This window comes from Patagioenas fasciata, chromosome 1, assembly GCF_037038585.1.
Source record: "Patagioenas fasciata isolate bPatFas1 chromosome 1, bPatFas1.hap1, whole genome shotgun sequence".
NCBI classification, from domain to species: domain Eukaryota; kingdom Metazoa; phylum Chordata; class Aves; order Columbiformes; family Columbidae; genus Patagioenas; species Patagioenas fasciata.
The window spans coordinates 156,292,317-156,313,047 of record NC_092520.1 but is presented as its reverse complement, the minus strand read 5'-3'; the positions used below and the strand labels follow the sequence as shown (position 1 = coordinate 156,313,047).

General features: G+C 40.4%; 1 protein-coding gene across 3 annotated transcripts in view; it reads right to left on the bottom strand.

Moving 5' to 3' along the window:
- Window positions 1–350: 350 nt before the first annotated feature.
- Window positions 351–20,731, bottom strand: part of C1H12orf75 (chromosome 1 C12orf75 homolog) — a 28,001-nt gene continuing 7,620 nt past the window's right edge. Inside the window, exons 2-8 of one of the 3 annotated variants that reach the window (XM_071798765.1) lie at window positions 20,358–20,382; window positions 14,268–14,303; window positions 13,013–13,092; window positions 12,175–12,215; window positions 10,323–10,729; window positions 8,446–9,241; window positions 351–2,482 (exon numbers count right to left, since the gene is read on the bottom strand). In XM_071798765.1, the coding sequence (XP_071654866.1) occupies window positions 12,211–12,215; window positions 13,013–13,092; window positions 14,268–14,303; window positions 20,358–20,382 (146 nt within the window). In that variant the 3' untranslated portion in view covers window positions 351–2,482; window positions 8,446–9,241; window positions 10,323–10,729; window positions 12,175–12,210. Of the gene's footprint in view, window positions 2,483–8,445; window positions 9,242–10,322; window positions 10,730–11,985; window positions 12,123–12,174; window positions 12,216–13,012; window positions 13,093–14,267; window positions 14,304–20,357; window positions 20,383–20,731 lie in introns of all 3 variants that reach the window. The other 2 variants (XM_071798758.1, XM_071798761.1) reach the window with 2 other exon arrangements.

Here is a 20,731-nt window from a genome sequence, read left to right as displayed (position 1 = left end):
CCACAGAGCGACTGTTCTCTCAAAGGCAGGTGCTGGCTTTTCCTTTCAGATGCCTTGGATCTCTTGATGCACCTACGCTAGGTTTTGTGAAGCAGGAATGGTACCGGCCTGACTGTTCTTTTTACATCTATTTTAACCCATTCAGCAACATGATGAAAACTTCTGAGTTTCCAATAAATTATAGTAAAGGTGAAACAAAATAATTAGAGAGTCATCAAGCTGGAAGCTTGACATTTATATTCTGAATTTTAGACAGCAACTGACAATCCTTAGCAGATATTGCCCTCAGTAATAAGACCACTTTGAGTGACCAAGAAGCAGCTTTAAGTAGTTCAAAAATGAGAGAAAGAAAGAAAAAATTACATTTTTATTGTCAAACTTGCACAAGCAGTGCAGGGAAACAAATTTCTGGTCAACGTATTGGCCCAAAGTAATGATAAAATAAAGACAAAATTAATAAACAAATATTTGCAAAATTTCAAGGGAAAAATACTTTTTCATACATATCTAATTAGATTAGTCTATTTTAGCATGTACATTGTGTAAAAATATATATATATATTTGATCACATTGTAAAATTAATGGGTCATAATACCAATATCTCAAGAAGCTTTATTTTGGCATTCTTCAATTTCTTAATGTTCAATTATTTTAGGCTTTTGAGCATGGCAGAGTGAATCTTTTGATCTTATTTAAAGATTAGTAGTGCCCGAAGTGCACTGGAGGTCATAAAAACACAGCAGGATGCAAACATTTATTTTAAGCTACCTTATTTTTAAGACTACAGAGCAACCCAGTAATGGCTGGTTGCCTTTTCTCATTGCAGAATAATAGGAGCATCTGTACAGAGACTAGAACAGAGCTATAACAAAACTCCTTGAAAACAGACAACAGCATGGATCTCGTAATGTATATCCCATACATTTTTATGGCTTAGAGAACAATCTGAAGTAGCCAGAGACAATGTTTTTATAGACTCTATTATCTTTCAGACTTTACCTAAAAGCTCCATAAGAAGCAAAGTTATTTAAAATAATTTGATTTTTAAATTATGTCCATAAAATATAACTTTGCCATAGGCAGTGGCAAAGTGACAAGTAATACTGTTAGCGCTGTCATTGCTAAATATTCTGTAAAATGACATAACTCTCCATTTTAATACTAGCATCTGAGTCTATATATTAAAACTAAACCCTGAAGTGAAAAATAAATAGCCACAAGTTGTAGAAGTTATTAATTAATTGGGGCAATTTCCTGGAAATCAGCATTTTTTTTTTTTCAAAATTTGAAAGCAGTGTTTTGAAAAAGGGAAACTTTCAGCTGCTAAAATTATAGCTATAGATACTGTGAAACAAAACACAAGACATTTGCAGTTTTTGAGGAGAAATCAATTGAACATTAGAGAAATTAGAGCAGCAGAGGTGTAGCAAGGTTCCTTACAGAGGGTTCCTTATGCATTTTTAGCGTTTTTTAAACAAGCCTTTGGGACTCTCTCTGTTCAGAATATCTTTTCTGTTAAGTTCTGCCAGAGGATTGAGGCTTCAGGGAACTGGCATCGCCATCCAGATCTGTGGAATTCATTCCCACAAAGACATTTGAAGAAAAAGCTTGCCAGCAATATCGAGAAATTTGCTGTCTCTGAACAAAGCAGTTTCTGGAGGTTGAGCAGGGTTTGCTGACCTACTTTGGACGAGGATTTATTCCAATATCCCAGCCCAATGTGCAGCTGCTGACGGCACAGTGATTAATTTGATTGTCACCAGCACAGCAGGCTTGTTCGGGAGACACATAAAAGGAAACTCAGTACAGTCACTTGGGTTTTGCTGCTAAGCAGGCGAGGGAAGCAGAAAAGCAAATCCCAGCGATACTTAAGACTTCAGAGAGCTGAAGGCAAGACCAGCACAGGAGTGTTGTTTGCACTGGTCTGCTGCCATGGGGTGGGTATGGCATGGTCCAGCTGGCCTGGGGAGGATCACTGATAATATCTGGTTGTTCTCTCAGGAGGTGTGAAGCCACCACACCTCACCCGGAGCACCAAAAAGACAGTGGCATCAACAGAAGGAATATGTAATGGAGGTGTCGTTCTGCCCCACCTGATTCTTCACACCACTTTGACTATTTGGCAAGGAGGAGGAGCAGGTGTTCATCTCTTCTCTCTGGTGACTAGTGATAGGACCCAACAGAATGGCAGGAAGATGTGCCAGGGGAAGTTTAGGCTGTACTGTAGGAAAAGGTTCTTGCCCCAGAGGGTGGTGGAGCACTGGAACAGGCTCCCGGGGAGGTGTCACGGCCCCAAGCCTGACAGTGTTCAAGAAGAGACTGGACAATGCCCTCGGATACACGGTGTGAACTGTGGGGTTGTCATATGCAGGGACAGGAGTGGGACTCGATGATCCTTGTGGGTCTCTTCCAACTCAGGACATTCTATGATTCTGTGCTTCTGTTCACACTGGTTCACACTCTTGAAAGTGTTCTGCAGACCTGTGTGGCAAAGACAGCATGTTGCAAAGCAGGAGTTTTCAGATTATAATGAGCTACACTCTGTGCACATCAGCCAGACCTCATGACCTGGGCAAGCAAACCTATGGGTCAAATGGTTAGCCACTGTCAACTGGAAGTAATTTCCCTTACTATCTACAGAGCTGTGCAGGTGAAGTTATTACAAGACCGCAACACCTTTGTGGCAACCGCAACAACAGCACAAGGGATATTGCTATAATTGTTCATGTTTAATACAGGCATGTATTATACTGAATCACAGAACCTGACTCCTTATTATCCTGCCCCTTTAGTCATCATTTCAAGCCACTCCAGAGACTGTGCAATGTCACAAAGTCATCTCTCCAACTAATTCACTAGTAATGTTTACTCTTGTTTTGCACATCACTGCTCAAACTGGAGTATGATGGAGACACTTTCCCACCATTTTGTGCCTTCCAACTTTGTAGCACAAAGCTGCTTGTCCGCAGACATATCTGAAGCAGGTGTCATGGAGGAGGAAAGATGAAGTTTCAAGACTCTACACTGAGGAATGGAAGACTCCTAAAACCATGCCAGTCCAAATCCCAAGATGATACAGTCACATGTGCAGTAAATGCTCCTTCTAGAGAACAACCAGACAAGATTACCCATGCTTCAATTGCAGTTGAAAAAAACCCCAGCTGAATAGCGAAGTGTTCAGGATAAAATGTTCTTAAATGGCACCTTGGAGTGCTCAACTGAGCAAAGGTGTGAGCCTGTGAGTAAAACCTAGTCTGTGGCAGAGATTTACGCCAGAAGGTGTATTCAAGATAAAAGCGGGAAATAGTGGAAGAAGTTTTGAAAATTGTAACAAATTACACATTCTTAGAACAAATATAGAAGAAATACTTTTGCCAGGGATTATTTCAGCCAACAGGAAAAAAATGAAGGAATAATGCCAGGTTTCAATGGAAATACCCAAAAGGAGAAAACGTGAAATCTAGTCTGATCTAGTCTAATTTGTTAGAGATTGGGATTAATTTCAAGTGTATGAACATTTATGTCCCTATGATAGAGCTAGTCAATACCATTTATCTTTTTTCTTGTACTTCTGAATGAGAATTTTCTGCAATTGTTTGCAGGCAAGGAGAGGTTGATTGTTTACCTCCCTGCTTTACAAGATAATTTGGCTTCCTCTTGAAATTTGAAGGGAAAAATATAATGCTGCTCTTGGCAAATTCTTATCAGAAATCAAAAATTATTTTCCAAGTAGTGTTTTTCAGGGTTCTTTTCACTGAAAATATATGGCTTCTCAAGGAGAAATGCTTATACAAGCAGTAACGTCTTGAACAAAGACTCTTTAACAGTACTGTGTAAGTTCTCCAACCATTATTCATTCTATTAAAAAGAATTTGGAATTTATAGAAACTCCATCTTCCCTGGCCGGCACAGTTTCCTTATTACAAATTAATTCCCTGCCAAAAATGGTTTGTTTTTATCTGATGAGCCAAAGCAGTTCCTTTGATAGAAGAGTAAAGGAATGTAATAATTTATTTATTAAAGGAACCCACAATTTGGAAGAGGAAAAATAAGCAGGCAACTGTTTTCTTATGAGACTTCAAAGATGTAGTACATTGTTATAATAACCAGAGACTTGGAGTTTGCTCAAGTTGATACTATTTATACATTAAGAACTAATTAAGTCTTTTAATTTTAAAGAAAATCTGTTGGGTGATTTCCCAAAAGCATGTAAGGCTCCTATGGACAAGCCAGGTAGTGGGAATCCTTCCAGCTTTTTTGCTTACAGCAGTATCATTTGGGGAATGAAAACCTAGCTGTAGGAACACATTCACAGCTCAAAGTTACAGTCAGTGTCCAGTAATATATAACCATAAATATTATATTAGATATAAGCTGAAAGGTGTGTATAACCTCCCTGATTTCATTTATTTATGCATCTGGTGTTTTGTTTGCATTCTGTCAAGTAGAGTTTGGTAGTGACGCAATGTGGAGTCTCTCCAAAGTCTGAATACCTACCTGCCTCCAATTAACATGTCACTCTGAATTACAGCCTCACAGTAAGAACCCAATGAGCTCAGCTTTTATAGAGCTGAGGCCATCCTGCAGACAACGCTGAGATTTGGCCAACATAAAAAGTGGGTGATGAAGGCTAAGGATGGAATTTAGTATTTCACATTACTGCCATCTTCTATAACATAGGAACCAAAGACCAGAAAGAAAACTCTGTGAGTAGAGTGCTGATTCCCTGAGTACCCATAAGGGTGCTGTGATCCAAACTAATCTCTTGCACAGTGATTCATTAGTTATATGAGAAAAGTAAAATGCATGGCATAACTAAAAGAAAACCTTCGTTCAAACACTACTCTGTTTTTCAGATTAAGCTCTTGCTTCCTTTTCACATGTTCTATAATCTTTTCATGTACTATGTCTGTTAATTGTTTTTACATCTTGAGTATTTTCCCAGCCTACTGAATTGTTTTTCAAGCACAGTGCAAACTTCTAAAGTAATTAGAAGTTTCAGTCTGCATAGAGAGACATAAACAAAGGAAACACCAACACAAATCTTGAAAGAGAAGGCAGGATATTTATATATCCTGGTAACACCCAAAAGGACATTAAAGGTTCATGGGCTCATTACACTGGGCATTAAGCAAATAAAAATGAGATGTTATTTCCCAAAAGGTTTGCAATTTCAGACATCTGAGGGATGGAATGAACCGATAAGCCAATACCCATTTCTCTTCAGTCTTAAAATGATTTGGCAGCAGTCTACTTCTTGCTCTATTTTCAAGAGATTAGAATCACAGAGAAGTGGAGCAGATACTTAATTAAGCTATTTCCTTTTTTATGTCACTTTCTGTGCCTAACCTCCTTCTGCATCTGTCTTCACTGCGTAATATTATAATGCTCATTCTCCTACATGTTTTCTCTTTCTGGCACATGAAGTCCCTTTCATCCAAGCTCCATCCCATGGTATCTTTCTAATGATTTTCTCAGTACAGTTAAGCCAATGAGAGTTTCACTTCATAGAACCATAGAATAGTTTGGGTTGGAAGGGACCTTCAAAGGTCATCTAGTCCAATCCCCTGCCATGAGCAGGGTCATCTTCAACCAGATCAGGTTGCTCAGAGCCCCATCCAGAGCCCCTGGCCTTGAATGTCTCCAGGGATGGGGCATCTACCACCGCTCTGGGCAACCTGGGCCAGGGTTTCACCACCCTCAGTGTAAAAATTTCTTCCTCCTCTCTGGCCTCAATCTCCCATCTCTTAGCTTAAAACCATTACCCCTTGTCCTATCGCAATAGGCCCTGCTAAAAAAAGTCTGCCCCCATCTTTCTTATAGGCCCCTTTTAAGCACTGAAAGGCCACAATAAGGTCTCCCCGGAATATTCTCTTCTCCAGGCTGAACAACCCCAGCTCTCTCAGCCTGTCCTCACAGCAGAGCTGTTCCAGCCCTCTGATCATTTCTGTGGCCTCCTCTGGCCCCTCTCCAGCAGGTCCATGTCTTTCCTGTGCTGAGGGCTCCAGAGCTGGACACAGGACACAGGTGGGGTCTCACCAGAGTGGAGCAGAGGGGCAGAATCACCTCCCTTGACCTGTTGGCCATGCTGCTTTTGATGCAGCCCAAGATACAACAGGCCTTCCGGGCTGCAAATGCACATTGCTGGGTCATGTCCAATCTTTCATCCGCCAGCACCCCCAAGCCCTCTCAGCAGGACTGCTCTTAATCCCTTCATTCCTCAGCCTGTATTGACACTGGGGGTTGGCACGACCCAGGTGCAGGACCTTGTACTTGGCCTTGCTGAACCTCATGAGGTTTGCATGGGCCCACTTCTCAAGCTTGTCCAGGTCCCTCTGGATGGTGTAGAATGATCTGTTTCACACGCAGGATCCTATCTTCAGCTATGGGTATTTTAGTAATGACCAGATAAGTGCCCAATATGCACAAGTTCCCACAACATGGGTGACAGCCATTCTAAGCACCCATAAGCAGTTTTCTGCTGTCTTGGAAGTATTCCTATGTTTGAAAACCCTAGAGTTACAGTAAAAATTGTCAAATAATTTAAAATTAAATTGCTCCTATTATGATAACTCTAACTTCTGTGCACGTTTGTTGTTAAAACAAGGGTTGAATCATTTAGTCCAGCCTCAAAAGATTTCCTGCAATCCTGGTACACCATAGCTCTATGAATAAAGTTTACGGAGTTGTTATTTTCTTGGTCTTTTTCTAAATACATTGCAAAACAAAAATACTCCACAGGTCACCCTCCTCCAGCATGTTCTCCACACAGCCAATTCACCTGAAGTGCTCAAATTGCTTTCAATAGGAAGCAATGATGATGTACTGCAAAACTCCAAAGAACTATAACCAGAGAAGAGCTTCTTTTAGTGGGTATACGCAACTGAGGAACTGTAGTAGCAGTCTGTAATAATTGTCACTTCTGATCACCATGGGAACCAAATAAGAGGTCTACTTTGCAGAAAACAGATCAGCAGTGACTCACCAACTACTTGGGAGGCATGATTATTGAGAATCACTAGACTTGTGTGGGTGACAGGGAACAACACACTAGTGATGCCATTTCAACCATAGTCCAATACAGCAGAGACTCCTCTGCTAGACATGCAGGATGAAATCAAGTCAATTAGCACTTTGCCTTCGTGTTCATTAGAGACAAAATTTACCTTTATGTTTTTCTGCTGCTTCAGCCTTGTGTGGACACTTTGCTATGAGAGGATTTTGCTTCTGGTGAATGAAGTCCTAACTGAGCTTACATCGAGCTTTATCTGGTCTTCTGCAACCATCTTAGTGACAGATTTAACTCCTGAGCAACAAAGAGGTTTGAAGTTATGTCACATTCTCTGAACTACCCTGTAAGGTGGATGGCATACACAAGATGGGCAGTATTTCTATCTGGACTACCCAGACAGTGAGAACTCTGGTCCTTACAGCTCAGCTCCAGGTTCTGCATTAAGAAGCATGCAAAATAAATGTGCTGTCTCATCAGTGTAATTCAAAGGAACAGCTGTCTTCAAGGTGAAATAGTTTGTACTGCTAGACCAAAATTTTCAATCAAACAAAATATTTGCATCTTTTTTCAGCTAATCACAAACTGCAGCTTCAATCCGATGCTTTAATACTCCAGAATTTTTCAAGATTCAATTGTCTCAGTCATGTGAATTCAAGCGTAATATTTCTGGGCTCTAAAAGAATCCCAGATCAGAGATTCTGAGATTGTAAAGCCTGAATCCACTGTTTTTGCTAAACTGTTTTCAATGGCTACTCAGTTCTGGCTGGAGAAAAAGTGACAACTGCAAGGGAAATGGTATCACAGCCCCAACATTTAAATATTTATTCCTTAAAAATGGTAATTCAAACTGTTTCGACAAAACCAAAGTATATTCCTTAATAATAACTCTGCCATTCAATGGCTCCTTGTGTTGTGTTCTCAGTTCTCATATTGAACCATCATTTGAGTGCCTAAACATCCTCCAAGAATGCCATTAAATGCACAGCTGGCATATAGGGTTTCGTGTTCCTCCTCCTAAAAGAAATATCCATAGATTGTGAGTTTTGAAAGAGCAGATATACTCATTTCTCCATGAAATATAATGTGCTTTTATTAACAAAGGCTTAAGAAGTGCTACTCACCATAGAGTAATTTTGATTAGCAGAAAATCAGTTCCCTAGATGGAATTTGGCCAAGACAAGAGTACACTGTCCTGTCACACAGTTTCTAGACCTGTGGGTCCTTGGGAAAACAATAGACAGGAATCTGCAAATCTAAGACAAGGGCATGGCCTCAGCTCTTCGGTTTGATGGGTACAGGCCCACACGGCATAAATGAACATTTATCTCTTGCAGCAGCTCCAGTCCATAATACCGAAACATTTCTTGGTTGTTCAGCAAGCTCTTGAGACGAAAAGATGCAGAGGAACAAAAATATTAAGAAACCACCATACCTCCCACACATTCAGAGGATGAATCATTAAGAGGCCAGTTCTGCGAAGTGCTCCACACTTCTCTGCAGCTCTGCACAGGAGAAATTAAGTAATGACGTAAAACAAGAAAAAGTACCCTTTGCAACTCTCCCACCACCAACTGCTAGTACCTATTTGTTACAGATCACCTCTTTCTTTCCTCAGCCCACACATGGGGGTTCTAACTGCATGAAGAAAATTAATCCATTTTCAGTCAAACCAGCACAAGATGTCAGTAGCAGAACAAGTGATATTCAAATTTAGCCCTATCCACCTTTTTGATGATTCTTCCCAGCAACTGAAGGATAGAAGTGGACAAATAACTGGCATCTGCCATTGGCTTTTTGAGCACTAGCTGAACTAAAATGTATCCTAGGATGACTGGTGGGTTTTTTGCTCCAGGAAACGCAATCGTGATCAGGTCAGACATGAGCCTATTTGCTTTGTGCAAATAAACTCATGCTGTGCAAACCGTTTATACCATTTGTGGAACATGTGATGTGAAAACTCTACTCTCATGCTATGGTAAGCAGGTGGGAAGCAAACCTGCATGTTTATTACCCAGTGCTATTTGAGTTCTCATCAGCTTGGTCTGGAAGAATGCGACTCTGCAGATGTGATCTACAGACATTCATTCACACTGAGATATTTTAATACCACCTCTTCATCTTCAGGCTTATTTCATCTCGATTCAAGGTTGAAGGGGTCAAGAATGGGATGTGTATTTGTCTTCAGGAGCTGGGAGCCTGAAACCGTTGATAACCCAAGTAGCAGATTTCTAGAGAACAGCAGTAGATAAAGTCACATTATACTTTAAAGAGGACAGGCAAGGAATACTTTTAAATACTTATTTTTACAGGCCTCACACCAAACAAACTACTACTTACTTTAAAGCCAGAGCTGCAAGTTACTGGAAATCATAGTCAATGGTTGTCTATTGCTCTTGATACCAGTGAAATGGGCAGTAATTTCATGGTTCACAGCATTTCACTTCATGTCCAAATTTTCTATTTTGCCTTTTTTTTTTTTAATTTTAAAAGTGATCATTGATCTACAGTAATACATTCATGTGGTATGGGTTGGGTTCTTTTGTTTATTTGTTTGTTTAAAGTGTACAGTATATTGTGTCCTATTAAAAAAGTTTTACTTAAGAACTATGCAAAAGGCTCTAGTAATTTAAATACTTGTTCAGCCATACGGAAACATACAATCTGTTTTATGTTTTGTGGGAAACCTACAGTTGCTATAAATGTAAAGAATTTTGAAACCTCCCATCCATTATTCAATACAACAATTTGCTAAAGTAATAATAACTTGCATTCTGTTGCAATTTGCCATACTGGAGATGCTTAGAGATGCATCAGGGATACAAAACTCTAATAGTGATCAAAAATCCTCTACAGTTCAAGAGGATGTAGCACTGAAGTTTAGTCCTGCTAGCTCTGAAAATATTGTAACTTCATCCTTACGCAAGGAAATGTCATTATAATATTACACAGAATGGAAGACATCGCATAATAGTTTGGTTCATTAGTATTTTTCCCATGTAATGCTTTACAAAAGAGATAAAGCTGAAGAAAATAAAAACAGACACATAAATATTACTATGAAGTACATTGTTCTTATTCAAATAAATTTCCTTGAGCAAAATCTTCTTAAAAGGCGAAAATTAAACACTGATATTTGTCTCACTATATAAAAGTAACAGTATTAATTATAAAGAACCCGATGGTCTTATTTCATCCCGTTCCTTAGTTTTCACAGCAAAAATATTAAAATTTGCGATATTACCAAAAAGATGCAAACCTGTCAAATATATTACTCTGAAGTAAATTAACAATTAATTTATAGGAACCTACCACAGGAATTATTAAGTGGACAGTAGTAATGTTTTCCTATACAAAAATCTATCAAAAATTGTTGGAGAAAATATACGGAGCGTAGCTGATAGCTGATGAAATCTGCAGTATGGCCACAGAGAAATAAGTTGCAGATCATCAAAGTTAGCTCTTGTGCAGAAACATCCACCTTTGAGTTCATTAGTTGCATTCTTCACTGGAGAACAGCAGGAGTTTTCCAGGATCCAACCATCACAGGAAACTGATTCAATGCTGTACTTTAAGCTTTACCTGTAGCTGGAACTTTCAATAGTTTACATTTTTTGGTGCTCTGATCTCTCTTGGTCTCCAGAAGGCTACATAAATATAAAAATCTTCAGCAAAGACAGCTCTTCTCTAAAGCACTGGCAACTGGTCTTAGTAGAAGACTGTTCAAAAAAAAGAAAGGAACAAACAGATTTAGCTGGATTGGTAAAGAAATATTGGTGAGGCAATACTCTAAACTAGCAAATTAGGTTGACATTAGAAGCTGAGAGATTTGTAGCCTCTGTTGTCCAGACACACATCTCCATAAACTCGTGGAGCTGGACCCTTTGAGGATTTAAAGGTGCCCATCTGTATACATCTTTTTTAGCCTGAGTCAGCAGCCAAGCCTTGGTCTTGCAACAGTGAAGACAAAGTTCACTTTCAACTATTCTGAACAGCAAAAAAAAAAGCACAAACTCAAAACATTAAGTGATTGATTCGACCCAACCTCAGGCATTTAATTAAAGAACTTAGACAAAGACCTAATTAACTTAGGCTCTGTTCATCAGCCATGAATGGAAAACTGCAACCTCAAGAAGGCGCTTCAGTCTTGCCCTGGTTGAGGGTGACCACATTCCCAGCTTAGACATCTCAGCCAGGTTACTGAAATCAGGTGTGATGACCAGCTGAAGGTGTCCCTGGATAGAAGTGCTCCTGGCAAAGTCTGTGGAGCTTTAGCCATTCACATGATTAAAGATAATCAGTATACATGTCTTCTGCTTCACTTGGTCTGCATCAGGTACCAGGATCACAGGATCAGCCTGGACTGTTTCTGGCTCTTCACCTTAATTAGGAAAGCATTCTGCTTCCTATAGAAAATACTGGCAGCTTTATGATTTCCCCCTCCCCACTGGCTAGACACCAAAATAGTTCCCTTTTGAAATTTGTCAACTTTTATTTAGTTCAAATTTTGAATGGAAACTTAGTTTGTTTTATTTTTTCTTGAGATATGAACTCGTAAAGGACTTTTTTTTTTTAGTTAGTTAGTTGAAACTCTTGAGTCAGGAATAGAGCCTACATGTTTTCATTGTCCTATTCTGGCCAAGGGAGAGCAAAGCCCCAGAGACTCTTCCATAGCAAGAGAAAAGCTCTAGTGAGTTACTTAGTGGGTACCTCACTTTGGTCCTCAAGGCCCTCCCCAAAACAGAGAAAATGTTTTCTAACCACAAACTACTCATTCCTGGGAAAAGCTTTGTCTCTACAGATACTGTTCTACACACTGCTGATGCACCTCACCTCACATGAGAGGTCTTAGTACTGCTCCAGGATTAGCTGTGGTGTGCTTGCAAGCGTAAAAAGGACACTTGATTTTTATTCATTCCCAAACAGCATAATATGGAATTTCCTTGCTTTTCACCAAGAAGGTGACTTTACCTACTTTTTCATTTACGTCTGCACCACTGAGAACTGGTCCCTGGTTCAGCCATTAGAAGAGTTATGCTGCAGCTGGAGAAGTAACTGGGCGATTCCCGGATCACTCACAAGCAGCACAGAGAGCACTGTGCCACCATGTTGCTGTTCAACAAACGCATGCCAAGTACATAACATTAATTAAGATATACTGTACCTCCAGCTGTTTGGATCTTGATGTGTTTATTTCCTTCTAATCTTAATTAGAAAACAAAAGGTAAACATGGTTAGAACACTGTAACATATTGCTAATTTAGAACACCGTTTAAAAGAAACATTAAAAAGGTACTACTCTTACAAAATCAGCTATTATTATTATGGTTAATATTTTTCTTCATTTTTTTGTTTTGTGGCAAATTCTGGAAGCACCAGTCAGTGATTCAACTCTGTGGTGTACGTATGTGACAGCAACATTTTCTTGTATTAAATCTAAACAATTATTACATGATTTCATAAATATATGTTTATGACTTGTCTATTAAGTACCTATAAACCTAATGCTTTTTCCCACTGCTCGAAAACATCTCATGGAAAAGAAACAGTTTGCACTGGGTTTTGTATAGGAACAGAAATAAACCTGAAAGCAAGCACTAACTAACTGTTATTACTGGAGTTCACCACAATGCAAGTAAACACCTTCAAAACTAAAAATAGCAGTGAGGCTCTGCAAGTGCATCTATCACAGCCTCTTAGTCCTAACAGGGTTTTGTTTTCTTTGAATTCACAGAGCACTCAGAGCATGAAGAAGCTGTTCAGAAGACAATGTACCACATTGTCAGCATCTGTTCTAGAATCTTTCTGCAAAAGTAAGTGTATTAAAATTCAAATAAATGGGAACAATCACTTTAACGATTATAAATAGCACCACTGCCTTAAAAGGCTCCAAGGCTAGCCAGTCTGTCTGAAACAATAATTGATTTTTAAAGGAAATACATCCTACTAGATGAAAATAAACTGAGAAAGCAGGAGAAATACAATACGCAACTTTCCGATACCTTTCGGTGCAGCTTTTGTCTGACTGGAAACCATGGCAGTCGCATCTGACGGCAGGCCAACGTACACGCCGCCATAGTTCCTGATTTAAAGAAGCAATTAAAGAGAGATTAATGGAAACACTTCTCCCTATAATGTTGACATCACACAGCAGCATTACAGAGACCATGGATGATCACAGAGGAGGGCACCTCTGCACAAGCATCCACAGAGGAGCCCTCCTTCCCCATGGCTATAAGAAAAGTGCATATTAAGTGCCATGTACTTGTTAATATGGTGCCAAGCAAAAAACAAATAAACAAACAAAATCCCAGCTGTGTTGTGACAATAAACCCCACCTGTCCTCCTTCTTCTAGACACTGAATTTATCCAACTGAGGACAGAGCCGATCTGGCAGCAATGTTCAACACTGGGACTGCCAAAGCATCTTACTTCAAACAATGCACACCAATTAAACAGCATTTTGACCTCTCCTTGTTATTAAATAGGGCCTGCATTCCCTGCTTAGGGCCACACTTGGAGAAAACTGATAGTAGGAAAGAACACGAGGGTGTTAGGTACCGTCATAGTGAAACCCTCTCCCCATTATGACCTTGTACAGCCTATTTTCTGGCTTTGAGGCCCATGGAAAAATCAGGGGGTGATGCAAAGAGGTGGAAAAAACTGTGTCCTTCAAAGCCTCTGCCATGCCTGGAACTACTTGCAGAGACTCCCACTAAACTGCTCTGCCCCATCAGGCATCAAATAAATCCCACCTCCTCCAGCACCCAAGGCTCTGACCTGATTTCTGATTTCTTTGATGATAGAGTCACACTTCCTTCCATTTCCAGCTCAGCAAAGATTTCCCAGAAGTGCTAATGCCACCTTGTGTGGTGGGGCTGGTGTGAAGGCAGAGGTCACTGGCCCTTATTGAGCACATCACCTACAGCTGTGAGATAATGTCACCTTCTTGCCCCTAAGTTTACCCCTCCCCAGCTCACTAATAGGGTGTGGGAACTCATCAATACTGGACTCTGTGGGAGATTTCTGACTCTCTCTTGGTTTTGTTTTTTTTTTTTTTTTTGGGGGGGGGAGGTTGTTTGTTTGTGGGTTGGTTTTTTGTTTGGGTTTTTTGGTGGTGTTGTTTTTTGGGGGGTTGAGGTTTTTTTTGTCTGCTTTGGTGGTGGGGGTTAGGAGGAGGAAAGGAAGGATGTACAGCTGGTGGCAGAACTCACTGCAGCCTATTGCAAATAAAGCCAGTCCTACTAGAGCACCTACCTCCTTTTGTCATCATCAGATACAGATTCTTCTGCTCTGTAACATCAAAAGGTATAAAGCACATTAGCAGATTGTTTCTTTCAGATACTCTGTCACTATCCGGGTAGATTCAAGAGCAAAGGAAGAAGGGGGTTATTACTGATCCCAGTTTAATTCTGGTCATCCACAATTCAATAAAGTATTCACACAGGCACAAAGAGTGACAATTTTCCAATCTAGTGTACAGAAAAAATAAAAGGATTGAGAATAGGTGCAGCTTAGTTTACATGACCCTCACCAGTGATGCCCTAAAGTAGGTTTGGAAGCCAGAACAGGTAAAATAACACTTACCCTGAGTGGTGCCCCACACTGCTTCACACATAACAGGAACATAAAAGTTCTGCATGTAAAATAAATGAGTCTGGGCTGCTATTCCACCAAAAGAGGACTGGAAGGGACTGGGTGTCCATGCTAGCATGGCAATGAGGATGAAGAAAACTAAACTTTCATAGCAGCTGTGCAAAAAGATGTTTCAGAGTCTCTCTGTAAAACTAAGTACTGCAATTCCTAAAGTCAGAGTTGTTTGCAAACCAAATAACTGTTACTAATCCTTTATAAATGGGCAATTACTTCTCTTTTACCTTCAGAGTAAAATCACAGGTCAGTCTGTAGGTCGATAGTGAGTCACTGAGGTTTGACTGAAATACCGTCCAGTGTAGCAGCGAGGTAATCGTCATCAACATGAAGGCAAATGTAGTACGGAAGAGATAAAAAAATTTATTCGTATCTCTGAGGATATAGTGCCTGTGCTGCAGTCTCTGTCTGTGCCCCAGCATCAGTCTTCACACAAATCACTCACCCACCTTTGACTAAATATTTGGACTTGGAGCTTTACTTGCATGACTGGGTATGGATCGAGGCAGCAGCTGCACTTTAGCTTGGTCTGCAACCTACCAACCTAGCAACAAAAATAGAGGCAAGATAGCTTGCATGCTGTTAAATCCACAGACATCCTTCCCTCCTTCCCTAGGAGGGAACTGTGACAACTACCTGAGAAGAGATCCAGCACCGTAGCTGCTCAGGGGCCATGAGATATGGCCACGAGATATGGCCACAGCTGTGTTCAGGGAAGTCTGCAAACAGCAGATATCCTCACCTGAACATTCTCATTGAAGGACCAACTGCCTGGCTTATGGGGTCAATGCAAGGATACTCCCCACCATGAGCTAATCCATGAATTTCTGATCTGCTCCCTAGGTGATGAGGCTGAGAGCTGGCCTTTACCCAGTGTCAGAGCTAAAGCCATTCTGTAGCCTTGAAAGGCATTTCTGAACTATGATATTTAACAATAATATATGACATTTCTTATTGTAATTTATTTATGCTAAGAGGGAGATGCAGCTAATGTTTAATCATCAGGGCTGTGTGCCATTATTGACCTCTGAAGTCAATGGCATTTTGGCCAAAAGTGCAGAGAGCTTGTAGCAAGACACAGCCTTAAATGCAAAAGAACACCCCTTAAATCTAAGTCAACACTCTCTTGGGAGGGTAGAAAATGCCTTAAAAATATTGCTACAAGGTAGAAATTACCTTACACTTATCCTTTCTAAGTGGCAGAAAATTACAAACTCTCCTTTCTGCATCACCACAGTGAACAGGGGTACACAGGTCCTTTTAATGGTAGAGGTTTGGGGTAAATTTAAGCATGCTGCAGTTTAGCTAAACTATACCCACACAGAGCATAGCACTGAGTGGGGTGAGACTCCTCATCTCCTATATCTTACCTACATCTTACCACTCCCCCCCTGGAGGAGCTGGAGCCACTTCAGAAGGCATCTCGCATCTCCTCTGACCCCACATAGCCTAAGCCACCTTGAAGCCCTCAGAAAAATGCAGAGACAACTTTTCTTGAGGACTGCGAAGCTGCTCTGCCCTAGCATGGGCCAACTGCAGCTGAAGAAGGTGGAAAGCCTGTGTATATCAATGAGTAGAAACGAGCCCTGTATTTATATGAAAAAAAAAAAAAAATGACAATACTTTAAGAAAGAGACTTTGGATGCCAAAAGATCACAAACAATCATTTCTGTTGAACCAACTGAATATGTCACAGGATTGATTTTCTCAAACAACTGAAAACATTTTCTATAATCCATATTAACTATTATCCAGAGAAAAGAATCCTTTAAAAGCACTGGCAACTTCATGAGCAGCTCAGAGCCTCTAAAATGGAGTTGTAGGAATAATAATCAATATTGTCCAACAGGAAATTAATGTCTTATTTTTTGTAAAGCCTTTACTAGGCAACAGGGCTATTTTATTCTGTTCTAGAGATGTTTTGTAACAGGGCATCACTGGACCATTACTGTCATTGTCTCACCAAAACAAATTATCCAGGTCTATGATTAAGCAGTCTAGTTTTTAAAAATTTTGCTTTCTTCCTTTCCTCTTAATAGCTACAAATCAAAGTCTAATTTTGCAACACCTTTTCCCTTCAATGTGCAACAGCAAATATAATCCGGGGCTGCATAGGCCACAGCACTTGGGCTGAGTGATGACTGGGTGCAATCTGTTGTAGTCCTGCTAGGAAAGAGAAGGTGAGCAGAGTCAGGAGGAACAGCGAAGCATGAGAGGGAAAGATAAAAGAAAAAAAACCAAAATCTGGTGACAGCACTGAAGAGGCCACTTTCCACCCCTTTCTGGGGACTCCTTTCTAAGCAGCATGGGAAGAAGCGCTGTTCTGGTATGTGCATTATGCACGTTCACACACCTCTTGCCTTCACGCACTGTAGCTCAAGGCCCCATTTTGAAAGGTGCCCACTAATTTCACATGTTTGAACATCCAGCTGAGCCATGGCAGCAGCTGCTGCTCCTGAGCCCAGGCTGGGTGAACACAGGTGGCTGTGGAGAGCAGGGCTGCAATGGCAACACGTCACCACCTTGAAGTGAGAATGGAAAAAACCTCCTGTAGTTTTGGCAATGCTCCTGTGGCCACATCTCCCAGACTCACAGAGGGGGTGTGGGGATACACGAGTTCAGCACATCATTTCTCTCTCCCTCTCTACCGCCAATGCACCTTTAGCTTCTTCTTATGTCAGGGATGAAGGAAGAACCTAACATAAAAAGCACCTCCCCTCAGAGGTTGTTGACATTTACTGCAGAAGAACCGAGAGCACATTTTTCAACCGATAGCGTAAATGGAATCCTGTAGCCACTAGGTGGATTTAACAGCAAATCCACATAACAACGTTCTATTTTCAGCTAGAATAAATGTTTCTTTTGGTAAGGATTTGTCTGTCCCAAGAGAATTCCTGTCACCCTTCTAAGTCTGAAAAATATACTTCGTTTGGTTTTTACAACCATCAGTCCTATGTCCACTTGATGGTAAAAGCAGCTGCCATTTTTCACGTAATATTTTAAATCTGAAATGACAGGCATTTGCATTAATTCATTCCATCTACATTTTTCTTACCTCAACTTTTATGACTCTGTGCTGAGCATTATACAGACTTCTTCTATCCGTGCTCAGTAGTCCCACCAGAAATTATTTACTAAACTTTGCACAAGTGACAGGCTACTTTTTAGTTTCTCAGTTTTTCTTGGGAACAAGGGCCTGTCATTTGTATTTGATGGATTTCTTCCCAATATTTTGAAACAGGCTTGAACTGCTGTGTCCTTTCCTCCTTACCGTTACTAATCTTCCTCTGGATGCAGCCACATTCTGAATATCACAAGCATTGCATTATTTTCCAGCAGATACTTTACTCCTCCTATATCTAAGCTTTTCCAGTTAGCACGGATGTAATTCTCTTTATTAATGGGGCAAGAGCACTGGTTGAAGCTGGCTGACAGATTCATCGTTGACTTGAGGGCTGGAGTACACAGGGAGAGATCCCGTTCCCAAAACACCCTTGTCACCATGTGGTCCTCAGTCTCACAGCACTTTGCACAGGAAGATCATATCATCATCCTTATCTTACTGGTGGAGCAACTCAAGGCCCAGAGGGCAAAGCAGCTTCCCCATGGTCACCCAGGAGGGCTCAGAGCAGGACCCAGCCCTCCCTCCCTCTGGCTGCTCACTCCAGGAGATGCTGGTGCCTTGGCAATGAATCGCAGTCAAGAAATGAGAAATCTCTTGTGTTAACCAGATTCTGTATCAAAACGCATGCTGTGAGTAAGGATACAATTAAACGCTTTTCTGGACCAGAATCAATATGACTGAAATTTGACGGAAAAAAAAGTGGATTTTTTAATGAGAATTTTTAAATCTTTAGCTGAAAAAAGTGGAAAGTTGTAAAATGAAAGCTTGTGTGCATCTACAATGTTAGTTAATATAAATCTACTTTGTTCATTTCTATGAAACTGAAATAGTTTTTCTGGTATTTAACTTTCTTTGTAAAAATCTACTGTTAAATATTAGCATAATTGATTTAGGACTTTGAGTCACCACTCCCATTTCTCATTAATAGATCGGTGTTTCTAATGTCTGACGAGGAGGCTCAGCTACACTATTACTCACACAGGTTGTTCAGCTGGCTCCACTACACTTACCTGAATTAGTAATGGTTCCAGGATTGACTCTTTCACTTCATTGAAGTCTGTGCTAGTAATTAGTTTTCCTAAGCTATCCTGATACTTTGAAACATGACAGATGATCTAACACTAGTAAGTCAGGTGTTCTCAGTTTAACTCCTAAAGCATCACCCTAAAAATACTTGCAGACACATAAAACCAGTTCTACATACGCCCATACCTTTAAGCACAGAGACATGCTTACTAAATTCAGAATTTAACAGTGCTTGCAATTTTGAAATTTAAAACCACTGAAGAGCAAAGAGAGAGATGCAGTACCAAGTTGGCCACTTAAATTATCTAAATCAAACAAGAAAAGGTCCTAATATAAATTTTAAAAAGTGGGTTTGTATATATAGAAGTGCTGAGGGCATGGGTCCTTCCTACAGGCTCTATCAAGAAGAGGTTCCTCATAAGCTTGCTTTCTGTAATTTATTTATTGTCTGACACAACCGACCCAGAAAACAGCCTGCACAGATAACACGGATCTCCAGAGTATCTGTGACAACAGTGTTCATCCGCCAAGTGAGACCTGTCATTAGTTCTCAGCCATGCTCTGCAATAGGTAGGACAAGCCTGTTGTTAAGGTCTGCTCTCCACTTGTTTATCTGACTTGACAGCCCTCATTTCTACACTAGGATTCCTCTGTCTAATTAGAGTTTACTTCTAAACGAAGTAAATAAAACTGAAAAATGTTCCTATTGCATAACATGAAAATCTTTCCCAAGCCCCTCAGTCTTAAACTCTAGTGGCAAATACCAATTATATGAAATAGAAGGCAAGACCTCGGGAGGACTTCTTTAATATTTCCTCTGATAGGAAAACAAATTTATAGCTGAATAAAGCTATTACTGCACAATTCTGCATCAGCAAATGAAAACTGGGCTGAGAAAGGCTGATCTTTTGTTGCTGCTTTTCTGAAAACCAGAAGTTGGCAAGAGGCAACAGGACAACAGAGGTTCAGACCTTCCACATTTAGAGAAAAACAGGATGGGCAGGGCTGCCCTCTGCTACTCAGCATCAAAGGTAAGGGAGAGAAAGAGGAGCCAATAGATGCTATCTTCAATGAGGAGAACATCTAGAGAAGGTGGGTACTTCAAAAAGGAAGTCTGGATGGGTTACCACGTCCCCTGCAAAGTGGGGAAATTGGCCTCAGTGTCTCTTTAAATCTCTCACAGGGCTTGGTGGAAATTTATGTGGTTGCTTCATACAATGACATGGCTTTTGGAAAGAGGTGCACTGGTACGTGACAGGGAAGAGCAGCCTGAAGGAACATCACCACCTGTGGGAGACAACTCTCTCCACAGACGCAGAGAAAAGACACTTTTGATAAAGAAACAACAAGGGATGGAATCTGTATAAAAGTAAACAAGACATGATTTTGTGGAAATGGAGGCTGTCACTAAAGACAATAAACATCTTGTGGTGTTGATTATATGTTAGGAGCCAGATGAATCACGTATGACTAAAACTACCATAAGGCTAGTAGGACTGAAGGTAAGTTCAGGGTTACATATTTGAAAGAGTAGAGTAAGTACTTACACATCTTTAGTAGTTCCTGTGGCACCTAGAATGAAAAAAAAAAAAGGTGCATATTTACAAGATAATGGCATAATTCTTTAAACCAGCTGATAGTACAGTTAGCATTTTTCTGCCTTTCTGTCCTAAACAGCACAGAAATAGCAACAGGAATTTTCTATTGTCAGAGAACAGGTTTCTCACAATTGTCTAGCTTATTCTTAATAATTATCTATACTATCCCTTAAGTATATCATGGGCCAGATTCTCAGCAGGGGAAAACGATGCTGCTGTGGACCAGTGCTCAGGTGCAGTCACTCAGGATGAGAGCAACAGAAGATAAAATTGATCTTTCTAAATTGTATATTGCTTCACTTTGCCCAGTCTTCTGGTGTTTT